Source organism: Elephantulus edwardii, unplaced genomic scaffold (assembly GCF_000299155.1).
Source record: "Elephantulus edwardii isolate Elephantulus edwardi_28Jun2011 unplaced genomic scaffold, EleEdw1.0 scaffold00072, whole genome shotgun sequence".
NCBI lineage: Eukaryota > Metazoa > Chordata > Mammalia > Macroscelidea > Macroscelididae > Elephantulus > Elephantulus edwardii.
The window spans coordinates 6,003,570-6,023,093 of NW_006399822.1; the positions used below are offsets into that span (position 1 = coordinate 6,003,570).

At 45.0% G+C, this 19,524-nt stretch overlaps 1 protein-coding gene across 3 annotated transcripts; it reads right to left on the reverse strand.

Moving 5' to 3' along the window:
• Window positions 1-900: 900 nt before the first annotated feature.
• Window positions 901-19,138, reverse strand: CENPN (centromere protein N). Of its 3 annotated transcripts, XM_006888809.1 has the most exons (10): window positions 18,968-19,138; window positions 17,679-17,724; window positions 16,335-16,394; window positions 15,786-15,862; window positions 12,476-12,652; window positions 11,041-11,142; window positions 7,382-7,445; window positions 5,152-5,264; window positions 1,710-1,836; window positions 901-983 (listed from the first exon to the last, which is right to left on the reverse strand). In XM_006888809.1, the coding sequence occupies exons 1-10, from the start codon at window positions 19,136-19,138 to the stop codon at window positions 901-903; spliced, it is 1,020 nt and encodes a 339-aa protein (XP_006888871.1). The 3 variants fall into 3 exon arrangements, with proteins under 3 accessions (XP_006888871.1, XP_006888872.1, XP_006888873.1); XM_006888810.1 differs by lacking the exon at window positions 16,335-16,394; XM_006888811.1 differs by lacking the exon at window positions 11,041-11,142.
• Between the last annotated feature and the right edge of the window lie 386 nt (window positions 19,139-19,524).

The window sequence follows — 19,524 nt, forward strand, 5'->3', positions numbered from 1 at the left end:
TTCATTGTCCAGTTCTCAGATGCACAGCAAATGACTGAAATGACTGTGGTCTGAAGCGAGCACTCCTTAGTCCTCAAACTAACATCATAGCTCCTCAGTAATTTGGAGAAGTCCTGAACTACAGACTCTCCTATCCAATACATCTGATCTCCAACTGTTGGTGGCTGTCAAGTGTACTGATTATGGATCCAGGTAAGAGGAAATTGTTTCTTTATTAGGGAATAGACTTAAAAAAAATGCAATTATTATAAAAATACATGTCACGAATTGTTGTTCACTGAAATATTCTCCTCAAAGCTGATTAATCAGTTTTTAAATATCTATATTCACAAGTCAGCATTATATTAGTTCAAATATCATATGGAGATACAATAAATTATAAAAAAGGATTATCAGAAAGAAACCATTCTTTTACACAGCTGGGTCATCTGAGATATTACCTCCGGCAGTGATAATGCAGTAGACCCAACTCTGCCTTTGGGATGCACCCATTTCCTGTTGCTCTAAGAAGTCCGAGTTATGCGTGGTTTCTTGGTGCTGTTTTCTATGATCCAAAGCCTAAACAAAAATCTTTGGAAATGTCTTGTAATCCCAAACAGTGTGTCATGCTTGCTTCGTTTTTGATCAGTCGTTCATCACAAGGTCAAGTTTGGAGCTATATGTACTTATGTATACACTCATGTCGCAAAAGCCCACATTTGCTCTATTTTTCAGGATAACTGAGAAAAATTAGGTGGATTGATCCCAACAGCTACGTGAACGTTTCTAAAATTTCAACACCAAGGACGAATTTCTAAAGCACAGTCCACAGAGAGAAGTGGTCCAGCCAGTGACAAATGGAAAGGAGTGTGGAACAGAAGACAGCCAAGGGGCTGCTGTGCTCACAGAGCCGCACAGATTTCATTTATCTCTAATCTTAAAATAATTCATTCCCTTCTTGGGGATGCAAGAGAGCAATGGAGACAGCGGTGCATCTGCAATACCTGAAACAAGAAAAGAGAAACAAGTGTCAAATAATCACAGCGGGCAGAAGGCTGAGGCCGTGAGAATGACCACGGCGAGAGGGTGGGCTTTGGATGCACTGTTAGATGCAGAAGGGGTCTCTGGCAGTGCAGTCTGTAGGCAGCTGCACTGCTAATTCGAAGGCTGTGCCTCTCTGGTGGCTCAGTGACTCCTTGGGAGAAAGACGAGCAATTTCCTTCCTTGCAACGTACAGCCTCCCCATAACTGGCTGGAGGGTCAGCCCTAAGTTGGTTCCGACTTGATGGCTGTGAGCCCCATGCAGAAGCAGAAGGTACAAAAGAGGGCACAGAACAAGGACATAGTGTAGACGTATGAAGTTAGAAAAGACAGGACAGAGGGCAGGTACAGGCAGCGTACAACTGCTGTCCCAGATAAACCCAATAATGCAATGCAACGAGACACCAGGATTTTTTTATTTCTCTAGTGCATGAAAAAGTTATGTTTATGCTAACTGCAGCCTATTAAATATTCAGCAGCATGAGTTAAGTTTGAAACACTGTAGGAATTACCAAATGTGGCACAGAGATGCCAAGTGAGCAATGCTGTCGGAACAAACAGAGCCACCAACAGAGCCTGCTCGACCTTCAACTTGTGAGAAAGTGCACCAGCTGGGAGGCCCCACAGGGCGAGATCTGCCTTGCGTGGTACTACCTGCGGCGTGGCCGCCACGCTGAGTCCTCACTCACCGGCTGGTGCTAAGGACTTGAGAGCTTCCAGCAGATGTGGGCTGGAGAACTTGATCAGGCACCGAAGGGGCTCTTTCCGCTCGGCCAGGATGCTCCGGTTTAAGTTACTCTGGAACCTTGTCTCCAGCTGTCAACAAATACATTTTTAGATGATCATTAAAAATGTCGGCTGTGATGTCAAATGGGATAATATGAGATTACACAGTTCATTAAACTTCTGTCTTCAAGAATTGCAGGGGTGAGCAGGGGTGAGGATCTCTAACTGCAGATTTTCAGGATGACCGGTACCTTAAATGAGATATCACCAAAGATGCCAAGCGTGCAAAGTACCCGACCCACTGGTCATGTGACTGACTGTTGCCTCTGCTCCTGGCTGTCCCTTCTTACAATGTGAACTTTTTATGGACAATGAGCATTCTCTTGTAATCTGTCACTCCTATGTCACAAGACCCTGTCTTTGGGACCATGGCCACTATTACTTTTTAATGTCTCGTTATAGAGGATAAGGGAATTCTGGAAGTCGAGTGGATAAGGAGTTGGGTTGTCAACCTAAAAGCAGGAAGCTCGAAACCAGTAACTCCTATGGGCAATCTCTTCTTACGTGAATTACATCCTCTGAAAACACACTGGAGGGTCCTCTATGAGTCAGTTACAACTTGTCATCAATAAGGGAGATGGATTATAGAGGATAGGAGCTATGGTCGCATAACGTCTGTCTGCCAACCTCTAAGTTCGTGGTTCCAAACCACCGGCTGCTCCTCTGAAAATGGACAGCTTTGGAAGCCTGATGTGCCGGTTTGTCCCTGACACAAAGGGTTTACTGTGAGTCAAAATCCGTCAATGGCAGTGCTGTTGGGTTTTTCCCTCCCTGAGAATGTCCATCAAATGCATGTGGAAGTAACGCCACAAACTACAGAACAGATAGAAAAATTTGGGAGTGTAATTCATTACAAGGTTGAAATAAATAAGTGAATCACAGAAATGGGAAACAGCCCCATCTAATGAATCCCCAGGTGGCCGTCTCTCAGCTAGAACAACCGTCAGTGCAGCTTTGTTGACAGAACAACCGTCAACATGCGTCCAGCCTTGCTTCTTGGACGAATCCCCCATTCCCTCCTACCCACGCCCAAACCCCAGACGGTATAGCATCCCATCTGTACAGATTTCAATAGCACTGGAAGAAAAGGATGCTTTTCCCAAAATGTAACTGCAATGTGACTATCACACCAAAAAAAAATGAGCAATTCCTTCCTATCGTCAAATAGCTCAGTGTTGTTGCTTCAGCGGGCTCTTATGAGTCTAAGATGCATATTTTCTTCCTTGAAATGATCCTTCTATTTAACAAATGAGTGGGCTGAAAGAGTTTGGGGAGGAAGGACGTGAATAATGCTTGCAACTATTGCAGATTGTTCAGGATGAAGAGAGAGAGAAAAAAGATCTAATGAGGTCAAATGCTGGTGAACTGAAGGGTCAATGAATGCTCACTGTGATCATCTGGCCAGTCTTTGAAAGGTTTAACACTTTTCAAAATAGAGAAGGTAGAGGAAATCAGGTAAGGACATTCGTGCACCCTGATTTGTGGACTAGAACCATGAATAAAGATGACAGAAGAGGAACTGATGCCTTTACACCGTGGTGGTGGAGGAGAGTACTGAATGGACCGCTGGAAGGCCAAACCAGACTGTCTGGAAGGAGGTGCAACCAGGAGGCTCCTTAGAGGCAAAGACGGGGGAATTGCGTCCCACTTACTTTGGTGCAGACCTTGGACAAAGACATCATCTGGGAGGGGCAGAGGATTAGAGAACGAGACCTTCAACAGGATGGACGGACACACAGTGACTGTCATAACGAGCCTGGGCAGGTCAGAGATAGCGAGGGTGGCACAGAATAAAGTTCACATCTGTTGTTCATAAGGTTGTAAGTCAGAGCTGACTAGCTGGTACCTAACAACAACAATAACGAGGAGTGCATAAAGGGATGTTTTGAGAGTCAAGTCTCATAAATTCAAGACCAGTGGTTCCTGAACACTGGTGTGCAGACTCACAAAGAGAAGGGTCTGTGAAGAAACATCACTAGGTTCTATGCTGTTTCTTCTGATGCGAGAGGACTAAGACGGCCAAGGCGATGCGTTGCTGACACAGGCCCAGTTGATACTGACACTGCTGGCCTGGGGAGCACCCTTTGAGAACCAGTGCCCTCCAGGGGCCCTAATGCCACCGTTGTTAGAGTGCTTGGCTGCTAACCAGGTCAGCACCAGATGGAAAAAGTGTGGCCACCTGTGTCACTAAACGACGGGAGCCTTGGAAACCCCGGGGGCCAGTTCAAATCGTCCTATAAGGGCCATTCTGAGTTGGAATCAGCAAGGAGCTTGAGTTTGGATCCTAGATTAGGTGCTGCTTAAAGGAACTGGGTTAAACCTGCCATTATGGAAAGCTCACTTGTAAGCTGTCAGTCAACTTCTCTTACTGACAATGCAGGAAACTGAACAGGCTTTGGATCAATCAGAGCAAACTGAGAGTAGATTTGGACTGTGGCTGGGAAGTACTGAGAGATTGAGCAGAAGGAATTTTAATAGTAGGGAAGAGACTAGGTTTTGAGTGTGGGCTTTGGAATCAGATTACACTGTCATGAGATGATTGTGGAATGACCCCAACAAGGTGGCAGATTTGCATGAAAGACCTGGACCTTCTGAAATGAGCTAAGGCTGAAGGGCTGTCCAGATAACTGCATGCTAGCAGGGCCTGCAATGGCTTCGCTACTCACTTGCTAGGTGTCCATGCTGTGTGCCAAGCTGTGCTCCAGGGGAGACGGGTGGTTGTTGATGTTCTCACTCATAGGAACCCAAGCACAACAGAACTGCCCCTGCCCAGGCCTGCCCTTGCTCACATGGCTGCTGTCCTTCAGCCTGCTGTTGCCGCCCCTGTGTTCCTCTAACTCACCAAGGGTCCACCTCCTACCAACCCTCTCCAAGGAGTCAGAAAGGAATCAAACCTAAAGAGGAAACTATTTCCCCCTCCTCAAAACTACACATCCCAGCCTGCTGGAATCACTGAGTGACTATGTGAGAGGTGATGAAAAGGCATTTCAAAAAGGCCAAATGTCTCCTTTGCCAATGAGGAACTTACAAGTCTATAAGAAAGAGGGTTATAAGGGAGCTCTGGTGGCCTAGTGGCAAGAAGCTATACTGCAATCCCAGAGGTGCGCGGTTTGAATCCACTAGATGCTCTGCTGGAGAAGGAGGGACAATCTCTTCCTGTACCAGTCAGATATGATTTCACGGTACACACAAAAAAATAATAATAAAATTAAAAAAAAGAAAGAGGTCTATTACATAATCTTGCACAAAATTAAAAGGTGAAATGGGAAAACAATGCAGCCCTTGGAAGTGCTTGCCTTAAAGATCCTGCTACCTCGCAATGAGGCGCTCACAGCCTCGTCCTACCTGGTACTGTGCGAACTCCAGCCTTGGCTGTGGGTAGTCTCCAAAGACCTGCTGCGTGACCCTCTGGATCCTCTCTTTTTCCACAGTGTGTTCATGAACGATTCTGACATCCTCTGCAGGGCGAAGATTTCACATGAGACAGCAGTTAGGAACAGGTTTCATCCTGGGAGCCTCTTCTTTTTCATACCTCACCTCTTCCCCCTGCTCGTGCAGCTGACCCGGGAAAGCCGGAACCTATGTGAGGGGAAAACCTGCCAGAGATGGAAAATGTGGACATTTTCCACTAAAACGAGCTTAGGAAGGTGAGAAGACCGCACCCTGGAGAAGGCAGGGAACCTGAGGGTTGGGGGCAATTAAGACAGCCCAGCCGAGGCCCGGCACGCAGAGGCTTGACAGGGTCATTAAAAGCCAGGCTGAGTGTGTCTTCTCTTGATTGTCATAATTTCTTATCAAAGAAAAGTTGGAAATGACATATTAATTTTAAGAAAAGATTAACATTGCTTATAATTCTACCAACCAGAGATAAACACTGCTTAACATTTTAGAATATTTCTGTTTTGACCTTTCTAGGGAGTTTTAATATATGTAATTTCTAAAATATAGTTTAATATATGTAGTTTTCAAAATACATATATATGCATTTTAAATTAATTTAACCATGTGGCATCCACTTCCGTAAATAGCTTGCCTCTAGAAACCCTATGAACCTGGAGAAAGGATGAAAGTCACGCAAGTGTCAAGGACTTTCGTTCATAGGGTCACTATGAATCTCCTATGACTCGATGGCACTTAACAACAACAAACTATAAATACTAAAAAATGTAATTTTTTACTACGCGATTGAATTCTATGCTATTGAATTAACTATTCATTGTCATGGAGTCTGAACTGACTCATAGCTGACCCTCCAGCAGGTTTTCAGAGGCTGCAAATTACATGGAAGGAGAGTGCCCACGGCTCTCCCTCCCTGATGCTGGTGGATTTGAACCACCGGAGAGGCGTGGCCTTTCGGTCGGCAGTGCAGATCCCTACAGACAAGGCCACAAGAGCTCTCTATTATGTGATAGCATACTAAAATGGCATATATAGTTTTAAAACTTTTCTTATATTTGTAAAGTATATATGTGTATTTATGGGTGCTGTTATGAAATGCATACAATTTTGTTTCCTATCCCCTTCAAGGAACATAAAATAAACAACAGTTCCCAGGCCATTGAAAAGATAAAACATTTTTAGTTTATTTGGAGTGTACCATTTCATTTTTCTCCATTTTTAATAAATTTAGATTATAAGATCAACCACGTTTCTGAAATCTTTCGACTCACTTTAGAGGCAATAGGGGAAACCTGAGAGCCTGGTGGGTAAGGAGCTGTGCTGTGCACCCAAAGGCAGGCGGTCTGACTCTAGCAGCTGCTCTGAGGAAAAACGAGGGGCAGCCTCCTCCCCTGTGGTGTACAGTCTCTGACAACTCGTCAGAGGGTCAGCTATTTTCAGTGTGTTCCGATTCAACCGGGATGAGGTGAATGAGTAACTGGACAAGGAGTCTTAGCGGCGCAGTGGTAATGAGAAGGTTGGCAGTTCGAGTTTACCTGCTGGCTCGAAGGGAGAATGATGAGGCAGCCTCCTCCTGTGAAGACCTACAGCCTCGGAAAGCCGGAGGAGGGCCGCTGCCATGGTGGGGAGTGACTTGGTGGCAGTGGGCCTGGTGTTCTGGGTTAACAGCTCTTCACCCCCCCACATGTGGGCTTCCCAGCAGGAGACCGACGCTGCCAATGAGCAGTGATGTCACAGCTCTGGCCACCTGAGCGGCTCCCCCGGCAGTAAGAGTCTCAGATGTAGACTCAGGTGGTCTTGCTGTCACTCTGGCCTCTGCCAATGACCAGCTGTCACTGAGCCTCTCTGTAACCTAGCTGCTACCTGACCAGCGGGCACTCACAGAAACAACACACAGAAACATCAGAGGAAGGTGCTTAACACAAAAGAAATGCTCAGCAGTGATGAAAAAACACGAGCTGATTTTTGTTTAGTTTACACGAGGCTGTTAGGGTAATTTCTGAAAGAGACCCATAATAGCTTAGCTACACTTCTTGCCTAACATTTTAATCTTCAGTGGTCTGAGAGCAAGGAAAGAGTTTCAAATGAGGGTGGACAAATAAATACACTGCGGGACAGACATCTGAAGAGGGAACAAAGCTCTTCAACATTTCGGTCTTATCTTAAACACACATACCATCTGTATCTTGCCACGGGCTTATTTCCTGGACAGGGGCAGGAGAATTGTGAGTTTCAAAGGCCTAGAAAACAAGCAGAATAAAGTCACAAATAGGTTCTTAAGCCTTTTTTGTGTGTTACTGTAAGGGAACATTTGCCACTTCAGCCTGTTTCCACGTGCGGCTGAGTGACACTGGTCGCGTCCACCTCGCCCATCATCCTTCACGAGCTTCTCTCTCTCTCGCACCCCCAATTCAGAGCCGAGCCCCCACTGGGCTTCCCAGGCCATATATCCCACAGGAGAAGACAGCCCATCGAGGAGACAGCCCCTCTTTCCCCCTTGGACCTTCTGGTGAATTGCCTGAAAGGTTCTACCTTTGGGTTTACAGTACAATTCCCTACGGATTTATGCCACCGAGGCTCCCTTAACACAGCCTGTTGTTATCAAGTAGGACACACAGTGACCTTACGAACAACAGATCTGTACCCTGTCCTGTCCTGTGCCAGCATCATCTCTGACATACCCGAGCCACTGCTGCAGTCACTGGGTCAGTCCATCTCACTGAGTCTCCCTCTCTTTTGCTGATCCTCCACCTTTCCAGGGAATAGCCCTTCTTAACAACATGCCCAAAGTATGTGAGCCAAAGCTTCGCCACCCTGGTCTCTAAGGAGCACTCTGTCTCTACTTTCTCCAAGACATTACCTGCTGTTGCCTTGGCAGTCAGCCCTCCACGTCAGGAGCCCTTCTTTACTCTCTCCTACTTCACTGGTTTGTTGTGGGGTGTTTTTAAAAAATTTTTTTTTTCCATTCTACTTTACTCTGGTAACTTAGGTCTGTATATACTATCCGCCCCAGATGGCTCATGCAAAGAGGGTCCTCCAGCAGAGGTCTCCTGACTTCCAGTCGTGGTCTCCTGACTCCACTCAGCACGTCTCTTAGGTCATTCAGGCCCTGGTACGTAACAGGCCCTCAGCTTTCTTTAAGGGTGGGGCAAGTATCCACACAGTTATCCACTGACTGGCTGCTGGATTCTAGGCCTCATCCGGCCTCTGGCTACTGTGGCTCAGGCCACCGTGAGCACTGGTGTACAAGTGTGCGTGTGCGTGTGTTCTTGCTTTATCTGTTCACGATTCACAGCTCTTATTCGATACCTTCATTCTGTTTCTTACTTCAGTCAACACATGAATTACTTCTTTCTTACTTCCTTTGAAACCTAGGGTTCCAGAATATCTGTCTGTATATTTCTTATCTCTGTGTTCCAGGGTCTTCGTGGTAGAGGGTCTTGGCCATCAGTTGCCTAGTCTACCATTTTTCTGGGAACATTTGGATTCTTGCTTTTAATTCTTCAGATTCGACACCTAGGAGTAGAACTGCTGGATCATATTCCACGTTTAACTCTTTGAAGAACCACAACGTTGCTGGCCACAGTGGCTGTTTTTCACTGTTTTACAATTCCACCAGTCATGGACAAGGGTTCAAATTTCTTCACATCTATGTCAACATTATAATAGGGAGTATGAAGTGATGTTGCACTCGTTTTGAGTTGTTTCACTAATGGTTAAGGATACTGACCAACTTCCCAGTCATTTGTTTTTCTCCCTTGATAGAATGTCTAGGGAATCCTTTGCCCATGTTTTGATTAAGTTCTGAATCTTTTTTTTTTGGTTAACAAATAATCCTTTATTGAAATATTTTCATCTGTAGTTCCTTAGCTAGCTGGGCATTCCACAGCACCACTGTTGATGTCTTCCTATGATGTCATGAGTGTGACAGCCATCAACATTGCAGCCCACAGACTGGGCAGTTCCCAGGATCTCTTTAATAGTTCCAGAGAGTTCTCTGGCTAAAGACCGGTGTCGCATCTGCCGGGCAATGCCAACAATCTCATCAAAAATGATATTTCCACTGTGCTTAATATTTTTCTGCTTCTTTCTGTCTCTGGGTGGTTCCTTTAGGGCTTTGATGATCAGGGCAGAGGCAGAAGGCACCACTTCAATCTGGGCCTGTCTGTTCTGAATGGTCAGTTTCACTGTAATCCTTAGTCCCTTCCAGTCACCCGTGGCCTTGGCAATGTCATCACCAACCTTTTTTGGAGACAGACCCAGGGGGCCGATCTTGGGGGCCAGAGCGGAAGTGGCACTGACTTCCCCACCGGTACACCTCAGGTACACGACTTTAATCTCGTTGGGGTCGACTTTGGGCAGCATGGCGGAGGCGGCTGGTGTCGGATGAACCCGGATGCGCGATGACCGAAGAAAGATGCACCGAGGCCTCTCCGAGCCGCAAGTTCTGAATCTTAAATCCTTATCATATACACGAGTCCCTGTCTTTGCCTCTTCTCAGTTTTTTCCCACTCCGTGAAAAGTTGACAAGTCCTAATGCTTTTTCACCCAATAATTCACGTATCTTCTTACAACAATAACTGATTCATAGAATTAACTGCATACATACAATAAGGGGTCGGATTAGTACATTGCCTTTCCCTTCACCCAACCTATCTATTATTTTCTACTGCGCACTCTCTCCCTTCCCATCCCTGGTAATCACCCAGGAATGATTTTATTTATGTGCAAACCTTTCCTTAGCTTTTTTATAATAGTGGTCCTTATTTCATAATTGTCCTTTTTAGACTGACACACTCAGCATAATTTGTTCTCAAGTCTTCCATGTTGTGCAGTGCTTCTTGAATTCTTGATCATTTTTTTCGTGATGCATAAAATCCCACTGTGTGTTTGTACCATTATTTCTTTTACCATTCATCTGCTGATGGACACTTGGGCTGCTATTACAAATAACTCTGCAATCAACATGGGTGTGCTTATATGAGTTTATGTCAATGTTCTTATCTCTTTGTGATATATGTACCTACTATTAGTGGTATTGCTGGATCAAACAGTATTTCTATTCTTAACTTTCTGGAGAATTCCCTCACTGCCTTTCATAGTACCTGCACTATTTTATTATTTTTTTTTAAATATTTTATTTCGTTATTTTTTGTGTGTACCGTCAAATCAGATCTGACTGGTACAGGAGGAGATTGTTCCTCCTTCTCCAGCAGAGCATCTGGTGGATATGAACCATGCACCTCTGGGACTGTAGTTGCAGCTTCTTTCCACTAGGCTACCAGAGCTCGCCAGTACCTGCACTATTTTAAAATTCCACAAGCAGTGTTAGATGAATTGATACAGTAGCATCCAACCACAACCACAAAGTAATATAAAACATAATTCTGGGGAGCTCTGGTGGCCTAGTGGCAAGAAGCTGCACTGCAATCCCAGAGGAACACGGTTCGAATCCACCAGATGCTCTGCCGGAGAAGGAGGCGCAATATCCTCCTGTACCAGTCAGATCTGATTTGATGGTACACGCACACAAAATTAAAAAAAACAAAAAAAACGAAACATAATTCTAAAAAGATAATGGTCAGGGTGGGCTGGGGAGGGGGCAAGGAGCTGGGATAAGAAAATGTGCAACAATGAATGAAAAAAGAAAAGGGGGAAAAAGGGTAATGGTGAGAAACTAAGCATTTTCCCTCTGATGTTAATTTGTTGAAGGCTTTCTCATCCCTGCAGGGAAATCTAAGTGACCTCCTCCTGTCAGAGGTGGCCTTTCCCACATGCTAAGTGGCTTCTTACTCACCTACGAGTAAACTTGACGGAGTGTCACCATTCACTCACCTGATTATACTGTTTAAAAACAATAGATACAAGGGAGTCCAGGTAGCGGCTCCTGAAGTCCTTTTTTATAATCTGATGGTGCTTGGTTGCAATCACCAGTGCCTTGAAATGAAAACGAGGGAGACTGTTAGCACGGCTGTGTCCACCAGGATTATATCCTTCAAGGTAAACACATAGGATCTACAACCAGTGAACAGTTTTCAGCAAAGAGGGTGAAAAGGCCAGAAGTATATAATCTCATGGTGTGTTACTCATCTTAAATCATCAAAAAAGTGGCTAATGGCCTGGTGATTAGGTGCTGCTGAGTCGCATATGATCCTGTGAACGATGGATTTGAACTCTGCCCTCTCCGGCTCCAGCCTATCTGCCACGGGCAAGCCCACTGTTACCGTCACTGTGTTAGTCTACTGCACTGAGGGCCTCCCTCTCTTTCACAAACCCTCTGCCTTTCAATGTTGTTTCCATCTTCCTCACTGCCAGCTGTTAGCTTTCTCTTGCAGACCAGGCGGTGGATTTGTACCACCAACTTTGCAGTTAGCTGCCAAACACTTTCTTGACTGCTCTACCAGGGCTTCCTGACAACAAGGAGAGAGTCTGTTAAGTTAAAGCAAACTACAGAATGACGTATAATAAAGTATCTTTCCGAACAGGAAAACCGTTCACGGTAGTTATTTGAGAAGGGACTTAGGGAAGGGATATGACATTCTGAAAGGCTTTCATTTTCAGAGACTTCCGTATTGGCTGAAATGTAAAACTTAAGTGCAGCTGAGGTGTTCCTTGGGGGCAAGGGTGGTGAATGTAGGCATGTTATCTGGAGGGACCAGACCCTGGAAGAGGACATCGTGCTTGGAAAAGTAAAGGGTCAATAAAGAGAGGAAGACCTCGATGGCAGGGGCTGACGGAGTGACCGCAAGGATGGGCTCAAGCACAGTGGAGATCGTAAGGGTGCAGGACTGGGCAGAGTTCTGGTCTGTCGTACGTGGAGTCGCAATCAATAGGAGTTAACTCAAAGGCCCCTGGCGAAAACAATGTGTGTTACTTCTAGATTACAAGGCAAAAGAGAACGGATCCAAATCAACCTCTCTGCCATGTTCCCTCATGCACAGTAACAACCTTTCTGTCCTTGGAATGACATGTGACTCTCCCTGTTAGATGCTTCTCAGACGACTAAAAACCTCTATCATACCCAGTGCTACCATCATAGTGGTTTCCCCATCATAGTGACCTGTTAGGCTAGAGCAGAACGGCCTCAGTTTCCAAGGCCACAAGCTTTACCAAAGCAGACCATCACATCCTTCTTCCCTGGAGACCTGGGGGATTCAGACAGCTGACCTTTCCATTCCCTGAGCACGTAACTACCAGAACTCTAAACCTATGTGGCGCTTTGCCAATGGGAATAAGGAAATGCAAGCCCTCGTAATCGTTTTCTCCATACCTGACCCAGAAGGGGTATACTGCTCTTCATCCTGGAGGAAGACACAAAGACGTACGGAGTCTGCGGATAATACACCACGTACGTGGCCTTATACTGGTTCGGCATCGTGCGCTGCGTTCCCCAGGCAATCCGAATCCACAGTGCTTTCTCCTCGGCTTCTCTGAAGCTGACCATCACCTTATGAAGAAAGAGTAAGGTTTCCTTGTTGAAGTCTCACTGCAGCACCAGATGTGGGTGTTTTCTCGAGGTGCGAGGTGAGAGTGACATCATGTCATCTTGCACCTGGACTGCGATCCGGCAGTGTTTTCGCCTACTGTCCATTATGATACTGGGAAAAACGTTTAATGAGGATTACTGCTGATCCTCTCCCAGTTTCCAAGGCTACAAATCACACAAAGGAGATCGTTCCTCTTACCTCAGCGTCACTGGCGGATTGGAACCAGTGCAGGTGCTGTTTGGGGTTAGGAGCACTCCCTGCACACCAAGCCACTAGAGCGCAGCAGGAGGGCAATGTTTTGGGAAAGTCTTTTGTGCTTTTGTAAAGACAGGGCGCTCTGGTGCCGTAAGCCAGAAGGATGTGTGCTGCTACCCCAGGTCATGCCTCTGTGGTGGTTCAAATCCACCAATGGCTCGTTGGTAGAAAGACAGGTAATCTCTTCCCAAGTGACTCGCAGCCATGGAAACCCAATGGAGGTTGGTTCTGACTCCACAAAAATGAATTGAGTTTGTGAGAGCACATACCTATGCTCTGCAAAGCCTTCTAGAAGAAAAAAAAACAAACCATAATCGGGGTTTGACATCAAAACTTTTCAATAATTCTTTGGGCCTGTCCTGAAAAACTGCTTCCACATCCATCACGTTATGAAGCTGGACAACCTTATGGATAGGATTCCTACGTCATGATGAAGCTTTTTTAGCATCTAGGACAGACCTAGTGGGCATTAGAAAATCTAGGAGTAAAATATCCATGGAGTAGTAAGCTTAAAAATATACCAATCCTAGTGCTTTTATGCATTTAGTGCAGAAGCTAAACACTCAAAATGCCAGAGATTTTTGTTGTTTTGTGAACCCAACACAATGATTTCAGGGCTCATATTGAAAATTAACCAGGTCATTTTTGATAGAGACAAGTGACTGAGGGTAGATCAGTGCTGACTTGCTTTAACCCACAGTAGACTGTTTTAAAAACAACTGCAATGAAAGACTGCAGAATTTGCAAAGACTTTGCCTAATTTAGGAGACCTGGTTGCATAGTACTTAGGGCTATTGGCTGCTACCAAAAAGTCAATAGTTTGAACTCACTGGTAGCTTAGCAGGTAAGGAGCTGTGCTGCCAACTTAAAGGCTGGTGGTTCAAATCCACCAGCTGCTGTGCCATTAAACAGCTGTATGACCCAACTCACTTCATCATGGGGCTGCAGTGAGTGATTGCAAAACACTTAGAGCAGGGGTCGCTTAACTCAGGGTGTGCAATCAGTACTACAGCAAAGGCAGACCAGGCCAACGGATGCTGAAAAGTGAGCTGGGGTTTTCAAACTCAATCGGACAGCAGAACCCTCAGAAAGCTGGATCACAGATGGCCGGGGCCTGCTGCCCCATTGTCTGATTCACTAGCTCAAGACGGTTGTGAGGGAGCCACCAGCCACACGTGGTCACTTCATTTAATGTCATTAAGCTTAAGAATTCAGTGCCTCTGCTACATCAGCCACATTTCCGGTGCCCCAAAAACACACGTGACTAGGAGCCAACACAGAACACGTCGACCACTGCAGAGAATTTCGAGGGCAGGGCTGGTCTTGAGAAGGAGGAATTAGAGAAGACAAGGAAGCTGTCATAATAGAAACAGTTCGTCTCTAAGGTGGCTAGAGGTAGTCCTTGGATTATGAATGAGTTTCATTCCTTAGTTCATCTTGAAGGAATATTTGTCTATTACGTCAGATCAGTCAGATGTGGTTCTTATCTAACAGCAGTCAGTCAAATGTTCTACTAGTGTATGTTGTTGCTGTGTGCTGTTGCGTCAGAACCAACTCATAGCTGACCCTCCAGTGGATTTTCAGAAGCTGTAAATCACACCGCATGAGGTTGCTCATCTTTCTCCCAAGAAGCAGACTGTGGATTTGAACTGTGTGCCTTTGGGTTGGCAATGCAACTCCTTTTCCCACCATGCCACCAGTGCCTCTACTTATATATACTTTTCTGTGCATAAAAAAAAACCCAAACAACACACCACACACAAAAAAAGACTTTCATATACTCAAATAACTTTAACAAAATAAAAAGTAATAGCTACATGGAAGTACAATAATAACACATCAGGAGGTACTGATCATTTTGTGATTAATAAGCATGGTTTTGTAGTTCAGATTTTTAGTTTAATAGGCTTCACAGAAGTTGGTTTGCAACTTCTAAGTTGGAGGTTCATAACCCGGAGACTACTGGTAGAGAATTTCTTATAAATTAACAAAAAGCAAACAAAGCCCATTGCCACTGAATCATCTGAGCCAGCAACAGCCCCATGGGACAGAGGCTGTAGGGTTCTCAAGACGGAAATCTTTACGGAGAAAACCTGCTGGCTTAGTGTGCGACGTGTAGGGCAGCCAGTGGCTCAAATCCACTGGTGGCTCCGCCGGAGAAAGGCCACTCCTCCTGTCAAGATTACAGCCTCAAAGCTGACAGGGGTTTGCTGGGAGTCGGAAGTGACTACTGGCAGAGAGTGTGGTTTGAGGAGGAATTTTTCTGAATGAAGACTTCTTACTACACGTTTGTCAGGGGATTCAAACCAGGTTTTCCAGTTAGCAGCCAAATGCTGAACTGCTGCTGAACCAGGGTTCTTGAAATTAAAACACAAACCAAGAGAGTAACAAATCTTAAGTGGAGGTGCCATAAAACGGAATTTAAATGTCCTGTTGTAGGTAGGGTCACTGTGACTCAGAACTGAGTCAACGGCGCTCACATCAACAAGAGCCAGGAGTGCGCCACGTGAACCCAGGAGGGAAGATGTGAAAGAGTAGAAGCTTTGAGGGTGATTTTTGCCTTTAAAAGTCACTTAAAAAGTGGTCACCAATTACTCTAGAGTAAAAATGAGAGGCTAAAGGCATAAGGAGAATGGCACTCTCCAACACATCGTAAAAAATGTAACCACGGTCCCTGGACCATTTGTGCGACCACTGTTAAATGGAAGTCTTAATTTCTTGTGTAAGCTTTCACCAAAATGCAATAAAATAGGAAATTAGACATAATTGGGCGGAGGGGAGAATCACCTGGGAAAAAAAACTGAATTGAATGGAAGTTCTGATGAGTTTTATCCTTACATTTTTTAAAGCTTTCCGAAGAATTTTTGTAAATGAACTTTTGAACTGTTCTATGTCAAAAAGGTCAACGTCTTCACCTGTCAGAGAGAAGATGAGAGAAAAATCAGGAGCTCTGCGTCTTTAATGAAGTCATCTGCAAAGAACACTGAAGCTAAACATTTTGGGTGACCTCAAAAAGCAGTAAAGATCCAACCACACAAATGCTACCAGTGCCTCTGACGTGGGGCCAATAGACATATTCCACGTTTTTTCCTAAATAACAATAATTATCTCATTTTAGGAAAAAACCCAAAAGAATTGTAAGGAGTACCTACTTCCTTTTTTCAACTGGGACTTGAGTGCAAATTTCCAGAGTGAATTGGTTTTTCTTTCAACCGTTCATACGCACTTTGTTTCAGAACATTTCAGAACATGCCTTGTCATTCTCATTTCCATGAATCCTTTCACCCCACCCCGTCCTGCTTTATGGCTTTATCCTTGGCTCCTCTCTATTTTGAAATTGCCGAAATGTGAAAGGTAAACATTGCGTTTAAAAGTAGAAGCTATTACCTGCTCCTTTACTCATCTTAAAAACATCCCACAGTTTCTGGTGCCGATGAACTTGATTATCTAAGAAGAAGGAGCAAGAGCTTGTTAGTTATTATTATAGGAAAGAACTTTGAAGAAGCAAGAGGGTCGCTACCACGATACCAACTGGAGCAGACAAGCACACTTCCTGGTACGCTGTGTGCTGTCCAGTCGATCCTGACACTCAGTGATCCTCCTGGACAGAGGAGAGCAGCCTCCTTATGGAGGTTCAGAGACTAGAAATATCATGCGAGCTGTGGGCCAGGCTTTTCTCCTGTGGAGCTGCTGACTGCGAGGGTTTGAAACACTGACCTTCTGAGCGCTTAACCACAGGTTATTCAGAATTTTAGTCAAACACAAACTTTATAGGGATTAAACTGACTTCAGACAATGGGAAACTGGGCAGAGAGTTCATGTGAACGGAAGGGGGCCAGCGCAGGAAGGGAGGGGAGGACGGCAGCACAGCTTCAAGAATGGAACCCAGGAGGTGGAACTGTATGGCGAGAAATAGTTGCACTGGACTATGTTCTGCTGTGTGTAGTCTCAGCAACAACAAAAGTAAAGCAAATGATAAGCTAATATTAACCTCAGAGCCAAGGACTCATACAGCCAACCTGGGTATTAGAGACGTGTTAGGGTTTGTTGGTTTTGGTTTTTCCCTCACAGATCACGCATCTAATTGTCACACGTTAGATGTGTGCGTTCCACTCATTTCACACCCAAGTCAGAAACCAAACCCACAACAGTCGAGTCAATTTTGACTTCTTGTGACCCTTCATGAGGTTTCCCAGGCTGTCTGTCTTTCTCCAGAGGAGCGGCTAGTGGGTCCGAACTGCTGACATCCCAAGGTATAACCCAGCAGGGACGCACATTTGGGCAGCATGACAAGCCAATTTTTCCCCCAGATCTCTGAAAATTCCTCCGACTCGAGCACATTGCCTTGAAGAGTGTGGGCTTCTGATAAACCCTGAAATCAACAGACACCTGCTTTCCAGCTGAACGTGAACGTGACCAAGCTTCCCGTCAAGGCAATGAGTGCCTTTGCCCTAACGAATGCACCAAGTCCCTTCCAACCACCACCCTCCTGCTCTGCTCTCCTTTCTGGCAAAGTATCTGCAGTTACTGTCCTCACTGTACTGTCTCTTGTCACCCCACTCTATACTGCGAATGTCCGCCTTGCCACTAAGACCACCTTTCCAGGGGCCCCAAGGATCTTGACATCATCATTCATCTATCCCCTAATTCTAGGGCCTAACCGATTTCACACAAAATGTCCCCGCTGAGGGTGTAGGCATTTCAGTTTAAGTAAAAAAGATCACAACTTACAAATGATGTCTAAAAGGGCCACGTCATCGAGACTTACACCACTCTCCTGAAAAAAAAAAAAAAAAAGAATAAATTATTTAGGGAATGCGGTGACAGATTTGATTGCATCCTACCTGAAGCACATTTTGTTGCTGTTAAGTGCCGTCGAGTCGAGGACAATTCATAGCAATCCTATGAACAACAGATCTGTGTTTTATCCTGCACCATCCTTATCATCCTCAACACATTGGAGACTACTGCCACAGACATAGTGCCAATCCATCTCGTTGAAGGTCACCCTCTCCTTTGCTGACCCTCCACTTCCCCAAGCATGATGTCCCTTTTCAATAATAGCCTCTTGTAACAGCATGTCCAAAATACACGAGATGAGGCTTCACCATCCTTGCCTCCAAGGAACAGTCTGGTTGCCCTTTCTCAAAGACGTATTTCTTTGTTCTTTTGGCAGGTCCACGGGATAGTCAGTTGTTGAGAGAGAGAGAGAGAGAAAGGAATAGTCTCTGAGCACAACAATTTACAGCCTCAGGACTGTGATCAGGACTATGATTCAGAACCAACTCTATGGCAGTCAACTGTTCATATAAATCTTAATTTATTTTCCAATTATCTGTTGATGGACATTTTGGGTTGTTGGATAGATATTGTTGGGGTATTACACAATATTGCTATACATATTTGTGTGGACTTATGTTTCCTAGGCATGGAAAGGCTGAATTGTATAGTAGGTATTTTTTTACCTTTTAAATAAAGTGTCAACTTGATTTTCCAAGTGCTTGGACTGTTATAGTCCCCCTGGTTTTTATTAATGTATTTTATTTCCTTCTTGATATTTAAGGGTTCTCTGTAAGTTAAAGGTCAGGTGATGCTGTTGTTTGCTGTCAAGTGCATTCCGACTAACAGCCGCCCCACGGGGCCGATGAGAATTGCCCCAGAGGGTTTCAAAGGCTGTAGATCCTTCCTTCCCTTGGGGAGATCGTAGCCCTCATCAGTTCAGTCTCTCTCTTTCATTGCCAGGGAGTTGGAGCTGACTCACAGCCGACGCACCAGTGTTTCTGTCTGGAAATCGCCCAGGAGGAGAATGTCCATCTTCATCCTGAAGAGCTGATGATGAATTCGTACCGCCAAGAGGTGCAGAGGTGCGGCCTTTGGGTTGGCAGCACCACTTCGCACAGAACTACTAGAGTTCCTCATGGTTTAGTAATCTTATATCCCCTCTGGACAAAGGGACGGGGAAAAGGATAAAGAACAAAGGGGAAGCATGCGGTTCAGGGTTCGTTGCTTTGAACACGTACCTCACAGAGCTGGACCACGTCCTGAGCAAGAAGTTCCTTTCTTTGCCGTAAGGTGATGGTCTGCAGTTGACTTTCAGACAAAAAGCCCCATGTCCTGAGGATTGTCATAATTTCTGAAATTGGGATTTTCAAGAGGAGCCTCTTGATAAACTCGGCAAGCAGCTCATCCATCTCTTGGGCACTTGAACAAGACAAAAGCAGCACAATAAATCATCAATCAAATGCTACAAAGCTTAACTGGGGATCCCAGCCAGGATTTTGACATGTAAGTCAGGTTCAAACAGGTTTATCTTTCTTTTAGTCAAATTGTAAACAGGGTTTCAACATGAGACATTAATTATTTTCTCCTTAAACTGTTTAGGTCCATGCGTTTCTATCTTGACTAGAGAATTTTGGTCATTTGATGGTAATAACAGATAAATCATTCATTCCTGCTGCAAATTACAGAGTAACCCATGGGTCCCAGACATACTCCTAGGCACTGAGGACAGATATGTGCCCATGAAAAAACACAACCTTTTTTTTTCCTTTTAATAATTTTAATGAACATTTACAGA

Bases quoted from the DNA above. Each gene is read 5' to 3' on its own strand.
- CENPN (XM_006888809.1), bottom strand. From the start codon at position 19,138: ATGGATGAGCTGCTTGCCGAGTTTATCAAGAGGCTCCTCTTGAAAATC. The intron at 1,837-5,151 runs GTAGGACGAGGC...ATTTGTTGACAG, and splicing joins TGGAGTTCGCACAGTACCAG to CTGGAGACAAGGTTCCAGAG. The intron at 984-1,709 runs GTGAGTGAGGAC...TTCTTGTTTCAG, and splicing joins CAAGTCCTTAGCACCAGCCG to GTATTGCAGATGCACCGCTG.